The sequence below is a fragment of the Medicago truncatula genome, chromosome 2 (genome assembly GCF_003473485.1).
Source record: "Medicago truncatula cultivar Jemalong A17 chromosome 2, MtrunA17r5.0-ANR, whole genome shotgun sequence".
Taxonomy (NCBI): Eukaryota; Viridiplantae; Streptophyta; class Magnoliopsida; order Fabales; family Fabaceae; genus Medicago; species Medicago truncatula.
Genome location: NC_053043.1, coordinates 19,377,139 through 19,390,673, shown reverse-complemented (window position 1 = coordinate 19,390,673; position 13,535 = coordinate 19,377,139). Strand labels below are relative to the sequence as shown.

Sequence of the window (13,535 nt, the reverse complement as noted above, 5' to 3'; positions counted from 1 at the left end):
TAAATTAACATGTGTGTTGCATCTAGTTATTCTAAGTGAACTATCTATGTGATGAGGTCGTGGGACGTTTCTACCCTAATCGGTCGTCAAGTTGCACCTACTGATCGCACAGTGATCATTACGCTCGGGGTCTTACTCTCTCAGTTGATTAAAGGCTATCCCTCCGATGGCTAATTGCACATGCTGGTCACACAGTGATCTTTACGTGTGGGGTCTTGTTAGTTCAAAGGTAATTGAAACATGAACTTAAATTGATCGTACAGTTTTTCCTAAGGCTATGAAGTGCCAAAAATCCATTAGATTAACCCATCCATGAATCTTAGGTATCTCAACTCACACTCTCCTTCTCAGTAGTTCTACAAATGGGCAGCCCTATCAGCGTCTACCTTACCAAGGGTCAAGAAGAATGGTTCTATTAGGTTTCAATTTATTTCCTTCAAGCAACCGCTTGTTTCCCTAATCTTTAACTAGTTACCTCCTAGGTCCAGCATATTTTACTTAGTATTACTAATGTCACCTCCTATGTGCTTACCACTAGGGTCAACTCACTCTCGATATCTTTCGCTAGTTATCAACTACTTACTTTCTAGACAAATAGTTATTAGTGTAAGAACATAAATATCAAGATATAAGCATCCAGATAGTAATGACAATGTTAAGCCCTGTCACAATCTAAGTATCTAATATAGGGTTGCGCCTACTACAAAAATAAACCTAAACTAACAAAACTAAATAGCGACCATAAAATAACAAAATAAACGACATATTATTAAATAATTATCCAACAAAATAAACAAAGGTTCATCTTAGAACTCTAACTTATAACTACTTAGTTACCTATGGTAACTAAAAAGAAGATACAAAAAGATAAAACCATACCCTAGAAAAGATAGGAGAAGATAAAACTTCTCCTTGGCTCCTAGAATCGCCTTCCTCTTGAACTGCTCAAGTTCTGAACGAGAAATTATGAATGAGGAAGGCGGTATTTATAGGAAAATTTTCCACCTGATTTGGGCTAAAAATATGTGCTTTCTAGGGGTGAAAAAGTCACAAAAAGTGACTTTTTCGCAAATCAGCATGTGCGAGACGCTTTTTCTATGCGCCTAGGCGCATTAGGCTATTCCAGCCATGCACCAGGCACTTTATGTATGCGCGGGGTGCTTTTATGTAGTTGAAATGTCTTTTTTCTTTGTTCGTCTTGGTGTTTTCATCAATGTAAGATGTCTTGGAACTTGAGAACATAATTCCTCTCTCTGTAACGTCTCGTAAGGCCTCTTGAATCTTCAATCTTTGCTTCCCAAGGACCACGTAAATCTTCAGACGTGTTGCTTTGCCGATTTGCATGATTTCTTTGTGAATTTCATCAAGAACACCTAAAAATTGCTATGTTTCGGGAAAACTCAGATTACAGACTCAAATATTGAAATTCTGGCGCGTTGGCTTTCATGTTTTATACGATGTTCCAACACCAGACACAAAAGAAGAATGTTGAGTTTAATGTTTAAACATCGTGCTATCAATAACAAATAGAATAAGGTAAAAGTAAAAGACAAGAAAGTAAATGCCACATGTGAATTGTTAACCTTGTTTGGTGACAAACACACCTACTCTGGGGCTATCAAGCCAGGAAGGAAATCCACTAGTGTAGTCCTTGTTCTAAGTTCTCAGCAAACTCCGAGTTCCAAACTTATAACCTAAGACCTACCCGTTCTGACTTCAACCTAGGAACGCCTAGATCTGAGATCCCATCTCACTTCCACTCAATTACACACCATGTGATTATCTGATTACAAAACAATGGTGAGGTTACCTTCAAACACAAACTACCTCCGTGCTTCAAAGCTTAGGAGTAGTATACAATTGCAACTCGATAAAAACACAGTCTTATACTTGCATCAAAGTGAGACAAGAAAGGCTCACAATAAAAAACGACTCAAAAACCTAAAAGCTTTAATATGTAAATGACGACTTGAATGAATAATTAGGTTTGCGTCCTTGTATAAATACATTGAATTAGTACGGGTTGAATAGACTTGTTGGGCTTCAGAAAACACTACAGATCCAATAGATGACCCCGCTTCACAAGAATCAGGAACAAACAGGTTGTCTCCTAAAATGTCGGAACATCTTTAGAAACAACTAAAGCACATCCAAAGTTTCCTAAAATATTTTCGCTACTTTAGGAATAAATCAAACAATTGATTATGGACAAAAAGCACGTGTCTTGGCCAACAAGTAATAATGCGTGGATTCCTTAAATAGATAAAGCGCGTGTAAATCATGGCACATAAGCAGGGCACACTGAACCGTGCTAACATGTTGGAACATCATATCCAACATCAAGTATGAATATTTTTTTTAGCAATAATGAAGCCAATATACAAACATTAGCGCACCAATGGGTGGAGAGATGTAAGAAAAAAATCTGCACGCCTTACAAACATTAACTCCTATAACTTCTCATGTAGGCAAATCCCTAATTTGCCCCTTAATTTTTCGAATTGCTTAGTGTCCAAGGCTATGATAAAAATATCTGCTGTAACACCCCATTTTCCCAACATATAAATAATATAAAATATAATAGATCAGAGTTCATCACAAACAGGATGTCACATTTTGTTCTTCCAAAATAATATTTAACACAAATAGAGTTAAAATCCACAATTTATTTAAATCATCTGCTTCCAATAATTTTCAACAACATCGCAGCGGAAAATAATTATTCTTTCAACAAAATTTGCACTAAGGCCTCAACATAAACAACGTCATTAAAATCCAACAATAAATTCATAAGGAAAAATACGTAACAATTGCAATAAACATCAAAGTCCTCATCCCGCTACGTATCAGAGGGACTCCTAAGACGACACGAGGAATCAACTCACATCAGCGGTTATTCCTGGTTATCTGCACGTTACCCACGTAGAGGCAACATTCAAACAGAAGGGGTGATATTTCACATTCAATAATAATAAGCAATAATTCTATAAAAGAATTTAACAACATGAAACAACAATAATTCATCATCAACAATACTTCACATAATTCCAACTACAAATCATCAATTAATTTTGCTCAACAATGTAACAACAACAACAACTCAACGATGCAAAATCCATGACAACTCAACAATGCAAAAACCATGACAACTCAACAACTACAATATGCATGTGGTATCATCAGAGCATCAAGCTCTCTTCATTAATGTCATAATTCGACTTGACAGGCTACAACCCCCTTCGCTTAAAATTAACAGAGCATCAAGCCCTCTTCACTTAGAACTGACAGAGCATCAAGCCCTTTTCGTTTAAAATGATTATGCATTGACACTACCAATGCTACAACAACAACAACATCAACAACAACAATAGCAGCAACAACAACTTCATAGTCTTACAATTCATTAATAGGGAATACATCATATAGGCATTATATTCAACAACCACAATTCATCATACATCTTCGTAAAAACATAATAAATTTTCCACAAAAGGTTTTCATGTCAAACCAAAGCTACTGGAAAGATAACACAATTATCAATAATTTTTATATTTACACTAAAGGCCAACTCAAAACAGAAACGTGCGAAACAGACGCAAGAACACAAAACAGGGAAGACTGCCACTGAACAACTCGCGAGGCGAGCCAATCTACTCGCCATGGCGAGTTCAACATATGGACTACTCGTCATGGCGACCAAGGTACTCGCCGTGACGAGTTAAAACTGATAGACTCTAAACTCAATCAAATAAATAAATAATGAAATAGGGTGTTACATCTGTCAATTGTTCCTTCATAACACCATGTTCAATAGTCACTATGTTTTCCTCAACAAAATTCCTAATGGATGGAGTGATCAATATGCTTGGTCCTACTATGTTGAATGTGGTTCTTGAAAGTGTTGAAAGCATTCAAGTTGTCACAAAACATAGTTCAACATCTTGTTCAACATCATACTCCTTTAGCATATGATGTTCCAACTTCGCATGCAACATTCTAGTTGGCTGACCAATCTGACCTTCTTCTTGTGGTACCCACATTTAACAATTTTCCTTAAATCTAATACCTCTCATTAGTATTTCTCCTTTCTCATCAGTTACCAAACATTCAGATTTGTTGAAGTTCACTTCCATCCCTTGATTACACAGCTGGATTATGCTAATCAAGTTGGAGGATAACCCTTTTATTAATAGGACATTGTCTAGCTTTGGAAATTTATCATTGCTCAAGTTTCCAATACCTAAATTTTTTCCTTTAGCTCCATGTCCAAAGGTCACATGGCTGCTTTTGTAAGATCTCATATCTTCAAGGAATATGTTTACTTCAGTCATATGCCTAGAGTATCAACTGTCAAAGTACTAGTCTTCTCTAGATGAAGCTCTTAGAGATGTGTGAGAAATTAACCCAACATTATCCAGTTTGGGTTTCCACTCTTCTCGACATTAACCACTTTAGGTTCATGTATTCTATGCTGAAAATGATTGGGATATCCATACAACTTGAAACAGTACGACCTTATGTATCCATTTCTACCGCAATAATGGCATACCCAAGGGCGATATATCGCTTTGCTTTTAGAACTTGGATGTTCCACTGGATGTTGCAACATTTGTCTACTTATAGTGAGATCATCAGTTCCTTCAGCAACTACAAATTTTATATCTTTGTCTGGTTTTTGCTTGCTTACCATTCCATAATCTTCTAAAGCATAGGCAAAATTTATTTTTTGTTCTTTCTTGTTTAGTGGTTTATAATTAAAGCCTATACCTTTTGGTTTCTCTTTATTGTTTCAGAATCTTATTAAACTGTCTTCCAAGTAACACAATAGCCTCTGACAAGCTTTGATCATCCTCAAGATCTCCTTGTGACTCTTCAGCATCAACATTTGAAACAAAAGCAATGCCTTTGCGTTTCTTATCAGTCCTTTTATCAACAAGTAAATCAAAATTCTGAAGAGATCCTATGAGTTCATCAACCTTCATGCTGGAAATGTCTTGAGCTTCTTCAATTGAAATTACCTTCTTATCAAATCTCTTAGGAAGAGATCTGAGAATTTTCCTTACTAGTTTTTCATCAGATAATTTTTCCCCAAGTGAGTCAAAAGAGTTAGCAATGTCAAGGACATTTGAAGCTTACACTATTTACTTTATATGTTTTTGATTATGTTTCTTAGCTTAGTTTATCTTTTGATGCATGTCTTATGGTTAGCATGTTAAAGCACCTAGTAGTCTATAGGTCTCATGTACAAATGTGTCTTAATTCATCCTTAGGTATTGAATCCATTCACCAAAACCCGGAATCGATTCATGACTTATGATGAATCGATTCTTTTTCTGTTTGAATCGTCTCACAAAAGTCTCTGACATACACTGAATCGATTCATAAAAGTATATGAATCGATTCATCCTTTTTATGGGTTCACTTGAAACGACTCACACACTGAATCATCTCATTCCTCATGCCTTGTTGGGTTATTTTCCTACTGTCTGAATCGATTCATTTATTTAGTGAATCGATTCACTGTATTCTTTTTGTGCGAAAACTATGCCTTTTCACTCCTCACTATATATTCTCTTGATCTCATAACGCCAAATTCATTGTATCATTTGCATCTATTCTCTCTAGGTCTCAAAAACTCATTCTTCATACATTCTTCAAGATTAAACACTTTTTTTTAGAATATTGTCCATATAGACCAACAACATTCATATAATAATCATGTATGTTCTCACCCTCCTTCATTTTTAGATTCTCAAACTTGGTAGTAAGAAGTTGAAGTCGTGAACTTTTCACTTTAGATGTACCTTCATGAGCAGTTTTGAGAATTTTCCAAAAATGCATATTTTGCTAAACATGGTAATATTAGGGGGTCAAAACTGCATTTTTTTTGGTAGGGGGCCAAAATTGCTACGAAGACAAACATAGGGGGCCAAAAGTGCATTTAAGCCTTTTAATTTTTCAAATTTTCATTTTGGTCCTCAGATTTTCAAAAATTTAAATTTGACTCCAATACATTTTCAAAAAATTGAAAATTGATCCCTATATTTTTTTTTCAAAAATTATTTGAAATTTAAAAATTGATCCCTAATTTCAATTTTCAAATTTGGTCCAAAAAAAATAAAATTTATAAGAGTGGTAAAAAATATGACAATGAAATTTTTTTATTACTCCATCCAAACAAAAGTATTGAGAAATGAAAGTAATTTAATCAAAACATTTAAATTGCCTAAAATTTTAATTTTTTTAAAATTTTCCAATTACCTCATCCAAACACACACTCTTAAGTTTTTTAAGTTTCAAATATGTCTTTTAAGTTTTTAATTTAATGCACCTAAGATGAATGCTAGAGACACTCTCTTTTCAACACTCTCTTGAACACTCATTCTCTTATTGGATAAAACCAATGTATGACCCACCACTTTAAGTGAAACCTATTTCCAAAGTATGAGACCCACCATGATTTAAACTAATTAGAAAGTGAGTGTTGGAGAGAGTGTTGAAAAGAGAGTGTTGCTAGCATTCCTCATGCACCTAAATGACCCATGATCACCCCCTTAAGGAAGAAAATGGAAGAGAGAACCTAGAAAGAGAAAACTAAGGTCGACTTATTGAAGAGGGAGAACCTACGATTTTTTTTGTCTTCTTTTAGTGTTATTTTTTTATTTTAAAGTGTAATATTAAATTGTATTATATTTTACTCAAGGTCACTTTATATTTTTACGTTTTAGTTTTTCTTATTTTAAATTGTAATATTAAATAGTAGATTTAATTGTAATTTTGGTCTATTTGTTTTCACCATTTTGTGAATTTGTCCCCTATTTTATTATATATCAGTTTTGGTCATTCCATCATATTTTTGAACAAAAAATCGACGATGTAATATGTTTTAAATTACGTGGTATACATAAAATACCATTTGTATTTGTTGTTTCACATTAACATTTAATTTTATCTAAATGTGGTCAATCCTAAATGCTAAGAACACTCGATTAAATTCTTTATTTGAAATTTCCAATATTGTCTTTTTTTTATCATGTGAAATTTATATATATCACATCCCTTCATGCGAGACTTGTATCAATTTCATCGATGAGAAAGACGTTAATCCTTCCGTCCCATATTAAGTGATATACTTGACTCTGTCACATATATCAATGTATATTTTTTATCTTTAATATCTTTAATTATCTATTATAAAAAATTATGAAAATTAAATATTTAAAAAATATTAATCGAGACGAATCCAACATCTTATTTGATAGTATTATTTATCTTTGTATATTAACAAAAAAACATAATCAAAATATGTCAGATCAATGATACATCTTAAAGAATGTGATCTATACGATTTTCTACAATTCCACCTATAGTGACTGTGATCCTGTCGGATATACTTTCATTTCCCACACACAAAAACACATGGCCGCTTAATTAGGCAACCCACCCCAAATCCCAATAATGAAAAGGAATATGTTAAAATATGCATGGTGATATAATTTCTCTTCTCTATATATAGCGACAAGGACACCCTTTCACTCCCCACACAAAAACCATTTTGCAAAACAACCAAATAATAGAGTCCAATTTGTTCACTACAGCCCTATGGCCACTCAAGGCAACTTACCAATTATAGTGTCTAGAATTGGCATCATAGGTGCTGGAGTGAGTGGTTTAGCCGTAGCAAAACAACTATCACACTACAACCCTATTGTTTTTGAAGCCACTAACTCCATTGGTGGTGTTTGGAGACATTGTTCCTATAGGTGTACTAAACTTCAATCACAAACATGGAATTATGAATTTAGTGATTTTCCTTGGCCTAAAAGAGAGAGTATTGATTACCCTTCTCATGCTGAGATTTTGGAATACTTGCATACTTATGTTGTTCATTTTGATTTATTCAAGTATGTTATGTTCAACACCAAAGTGGTGGAAATGAAGTTTGTTCGGGACAAAGAAGGTTTTGATTTCGGACGTCTACCCAATGACCATGGAAATCCACTTCCTGGTCGTCCAGTATGGGAGCTTTCTGTTCAAACTAATGAATCAGACGCAATTCAGGTCTTTATTCACTTCAAACTTATCACTTACGATACTAAACAAGCTTTTTGAAAAAGATTAAGTTTGCAATAGCAATCTGGGTTACGACATCAAAATATTTGACATTTCATGTCCTTGACGTGACCGCAATTAAACACTTAAAACTAACTTTGCTACACTTCATTGCGACAATGACAACATAAAGAATCATGGTGCAACCGAGTTAAAATTTGATAATTTTTTTACATTTAAAATGTTAAGAGTCCCCCATCGGTTAGGAGTTGGCCTGACAGTTTGTTTATAAGTGGGGACAATCCTCACCTCACAAGCCGGTTTTGTGGGGTTGTGTTAGGCCCAACCACGATTTCTAATATAAAATGTCAAATGTTATTGGTTATTTTTATTAGTGAGAAAAACATAAGACATGCATGTGTAAAAATTGGTAACAAATTAAAAGAAGAAAATATATATTAAGTTACTTTTATAGGGACAAAAAAATTATTTATGAGGTGTTGTAGATGGATAAGAAATGGACAAGTGAATTCTAAGGAAAATCGAGTCTAACAGAATGGACTAGACTCCCACAACGTAGTGAACAACAATTCGAATTTATCTGGTATGGGTACTCACATTAGTTTCTGAGACCCTCATAAGATGATTTTATCTGACATATGAATATCTCATCTATATCAAGGTTAACAACAGCATACATAGACTTAAGTTAGTTTTGTTGTTTTTTAGTATTAATATATTAGCTGAGAAAACTATTTTTTTACTAAATAAAAGACTATTTATTTTGCTTTGTCTACTTGAATTTTCAGCGGTACCACTTCGAGTTTGTTGTTGTTTGCACTGGAAAATATGGAGACATACCATTGATGCCAACATTTCCATGCAACAAGGGACCTGAGGTGTTTAAGGGTAAGGTTTTGCATACCATTGATTATTGTAAACTTGATAAAGAAGCTACTAATGACCTTGTTAAGGGAAAGAAGGTTGTCGTTGTGGGTTACAAAAAATCAGCTATTGATCTAGCCATGGAGTGTGCACAGGCAAACCAAGGTAACAATTTGCTTTAAGACGTAACTTGTTCTAAATTGCGGTTGTAGTAAAACTTATGTTAACAACTCATCAACTCATTCCATGAACTTAACTCGGTTGTTAGAGATATTGCATAGAAGAATGTTAGAGACACTTTTTCCAACACTTACTTTCTCATTGGTTTAAATCAAGGTGGGTCTAACACTTTAAAAATGGATTCCACTTAAAGTGGTGGAACATACATATTAATTTCATCCAATAAGAAAATGAGTGTTAGAGAGAGTGCTTAAAAGAGAGTGTCTCTAGCATTCTTCTGTTGCATATTATATGCAGGGACCAGGGTTCAAATCTCAAAAACTCCACTTTTCCATAATTAAATTATGCGAGATCTAGCCACTAAACTACTTGAAAAAAAAAATTATACATGAAAAGAAAAATCATAATGCATATATAACATATCTTAACACTCAACCTCAATATAACTAATATTTCTAAATTCTTTGTTTTAAATTATTTACTAAACCAACTATCAATCAAATTTTAACTTAAGTGATTATTGAACTCTACCTGAGAAGAATGGTTTAGGACATCCGACTTTGATTTCTGATGTAAATATTTCTTATCCTAACTTTACTTTATTAACAGTCAAACTTCGGATTACTAAGATCCTTTTCTGATAAAAACCAGAAGGTTAATTAACACCAAAATAAATTTATCTAGTAGAAATAAATTTACCTACTTACTACTAGAACTTGTTTACCTAAGTTAAGACAAGAAAATTAAAATTTCGTCAAAAGAAAGATAGGAATGAATCCTTGTGAATATAACCTATTTGGCAAGATCAGTGCGATATCATAGGGCGGAAGTTCGAACCTTAAATTATTCATTTACTTGCGTGAAATTGTCGCCACTAAACTAATTAAAAAAATAAGAAGGACAATAATATCTCTACGTTAAACAAAATATCAAATATTTTTTAATTGAAATATTACAAGAGCTGCACTGAGCCGTACTAAATTCAGCTAAAATGTCACGGTGAGCTTAACTCAGTTAGTATGGACAATGTATAAAATATGCAAGGTTCGGAGTTCAAACCTCGGTCATAACCAAAAAAAGATTCAACTAAAATGTTCTCGTGAACTTAACTCAGTTGGTATGAACAATGCATAATATATCCAAAGTCGGGATTCAAACTCCGGCCACTAGCAAAAAAAAAATATTTAGCTAAAAATATTTTTTTTAATCACCACCCATACCCATTTTGCTAGTTGATCAAGGAGCAAGAGTGGCTTTACTGTTTTGATGGATTTATCCTTTATTTTAGATTATCTTTCTCTTAACTTAATAATCATCACGTGTAACTGTAACTGTATGCCTTTCAGGTGGTATTAGGTATTTTGGTAATGTCTTTTCAGGTCCATTATTTCTAATTGATAAGATTGACGTTACTAATTATTAACAAAACTAATTTAGTCAAGACAAAACATAAATCTTTGACTTAACTTTTTTATTAGCAATTTTGCCTTTTTATGTTTTTCTTTATAATTTAGCATGTGAGTTTAAACATTTGCGTTTTTAAATATCAAAACATCATAATGACAATGTTGCTTCAAACTTGTAATGAAGGACCAGAAGGGCAACCATGCACAATGGTCATAAGGAGTTTGCATTGGACACTTCCACATTATAGGATGTGGGGAATACCATTTTTCATGTTCTATGCAACAAGATCTGCACAGTTCCTCCACCATACACCAAATCAGGGTTTACTTAAAAGCCTTTTATGCCTCCTATTATCTCCAATGGTATGCTCTTAATTAATTGAATTATTTGTTAAATGTATGCTTTTACTCTTTTTTTTTTTTTTTTTTTAAGGATAGAAAAAGTCAACTTAATAACACAAGTAAATTTAGTCACGAGTAAAATAGTGATGTATAAAAGATGATTCTATGTTAAAACTTAGGAGTCATTCATTTGAAAGACAATTGAGACACGCGAGAGAAAAACAAACCTAAATATATGTATTGCTTCTGACTCGATGATTAGTTGTAAAGTGAACTCAAAAGGTTAATCACTAGCAATACTTTGAGCCGTCTGATGGGATCTTCGATCGAAACTACTAGGGTTAAAAAAAATTGTGACATATCTTTTGTTAATTATTGTCTTTATGTTTGGCTATAAAATTCTGCTACAAAAGTTTCTTTTGACATTTAAAAAAAAAAAATTATTTATAGTTAATTTTTTTCTTTTAGTAATTAGAAAAGTAATTGAATATTATTTTTTTTGAATTGATGACTTTTAACAGAGGCTTGTGATTTCAAAGTTCATAGAGTCCTACTTGCTATGGAAACTTCCATTAGAGAAGTATGGGTTGAAACCAGAACACCCTTTTGAGGAAGATTTTGCATCTTGTCAAATAGCTATAACACCAGAAAGTTTTTTCAATGAGGCTGATAAAGGTAAAATAATCTTCAAAAGAGCATCAAAGTGGTGTTTTTGGAATGGAGGAATTGAATTTGATGACAACACTAAAATTGATGCTGATGTTGTTCTTCTTGCAACTGGTTATGATGGGAAAAAGAAGCTCAAAACCATTTTGCCAGAGCCTTTTTCTAGCTTGTTGGAATACCCTACTGGTATCATGCCATTGTACAGGTAAACACAATTTTGGATTATTGAAATAAAGTAATTAATACTTCCATAATATTCTAAAGCGAACACAGATTGCCTGTTGTCATTATCTACAAGCAATCATGTCAGCAGGGAGATCGTGATCCTCTGATGATCTGAGTTTGACTATCCGATCTCAATGGAGGGTCATGATCTCCCTCACTACATGATTTGTCATTATCTACAGGCAATCATGTCATCAGGGAGATCGTGATCGTCTGATGATTTGACTATCCGATCTCAATGGATGATCATGATCTCCCTCACTACATGATTGGTTTTAATCGGTGACCAGTGACTACAGAGAATCTACACTCCTTTCTAAGCATAGTTGAGAATGAAAAGTCAAATTTTGATGTACTTTTTACAGGGGAACAGTTCATCCATCGATTCCAAACATGGCCTTTGTGGGTTACGTTGAGAGTGTTTCAAATCTTTACACATCTGAGATACGTTCCATGTGGCTGGCTGGTCTAATTGATAACAAATTTAAGCTTCCTAGTGCTGAGAAGATGCTTTCACAAACAATTAAGGACATGGAAACAATGAAAAAGTCTACAAGGTTTTACAAAAGGAATTGCATCACAACATTTGGTATCAATCATAATGATGAAATATGTGAAGATTTGGGTTGGCATACTTGGAGGAAGAAGAACTTCATCAAAGAGGCATTTACTCCTTACACTGCTGGTGACTATAAGAAGAAAGATTGAGATTACTATTTGGTGCATAACGACTATGCTATTATATTCTTGCATTTAATATTACGATTTTGCGTATGAAAATAAAAGTATGTGGATAACTAAGTAGTGTGTTTGTTGTTCTTTAAGAATAATAATTGAAGGCCTAGATTTTCATAAAAAATTTCTTACCCCTCAATTTTTCACCGAATTATGTTAACATGAAAAAAATTGTTGTTCAGACATATCATAAGGCTGAGACACACAAGTAAAATACGTTTTTGCCCCCTCGGCAGTTAACTGCCGAGAAATTCAAAATCCAGTTGCAGTTACCTGCCGAGGAAAACCTCGGTAGTTAACTGCCGAGAAATATGTTTCATCGGATGAAACAGTCACTTGTTCCCACTACACACTATTTCATCATCAACTTCCATACCACTTCCATCCAAATCCTAAATCCAATAATTTTTTTTCATCAAATCTTGCTCCAAAATCATTCAAGTATCAAGCATAGGAGGTATCAACACACATTTGACGTAAAAAAACAGGTATTGAGCATTTTAATCGGTTTATTTTTTGGTTTTGTTATGGGTTTCTACGTCAGTTACGTAGAACCCTATCATGGGAATCCTCGGTACTTTACTACCGAAGTAAACTTCGGTAGTTTACTGCCGAGGAAAAGCTCGGTAGTTAGGTACCGAGAAATACTTGTGAAAATTTTGTCACACCGAAAAAATGGCAGCTACTGTCAAGTGAAACATGTCTGAGGTTGCAAAAATTGTCTGAGGTTTTCCTTAGCAGTTAACTGCAGCCGCTTTTTGAATTGCTCGGCAGTTTACTGCCGATGGGGTAAAAACGTATTTTACTTGTGTGTCTCAGCCTTATGATATGTGTCAACAACAATTTGCTAACATGAATGCAAGACAAATTTATGTACTTTAATATGTTTTTGATATTATTTAGAATTTCATAACTAATAATCCTGGAGCCTTTTGGTTGAATGTTTAAAAGACCTAATTCCAATTTTATTTCTAGAAGCTAATGACAGAAATTAAGCTAGCTACACTTGAAAAAGTATTCATAATGCAGCCTTTGGATTTTCGA

The 13,535-nt window shown here is 33.7% G+C and overlaps 1 protein-coding gene across 1 annotated transcript; it reads left to right on the top strand.

Annotated features, from left to right (window-relative positions):
* Positions 1 to 7,432: 7,432 nt before the first annotated feature.
* LOC25486579 (probable flavin-containing monooxygenase 1) lies at positions 7,433 to 12,615 on the top strand. The gene is made up of 5 exons (XM_013608172.3): positions 7,433 to 8,061; positions 8,862 to 9,102; positions 10,708 to 10,886; positions 11,387 to 11,736; positions 12,122 to 12,615. Exons 1-5 carry the CDS (start codon positions 7,603 to 7,605, stop codon positions 12,462 to 12,464), a joined length of 1,572 nt encoding a protein of 523 aa, XP_013463626.2. The 5' UTR covers positions 7,433 to 7,602; the 3' UTR covers positions 12,465 to 12,615.
* Positions 12,616 to 13,535: the final 920 nt, after the last annotated feature.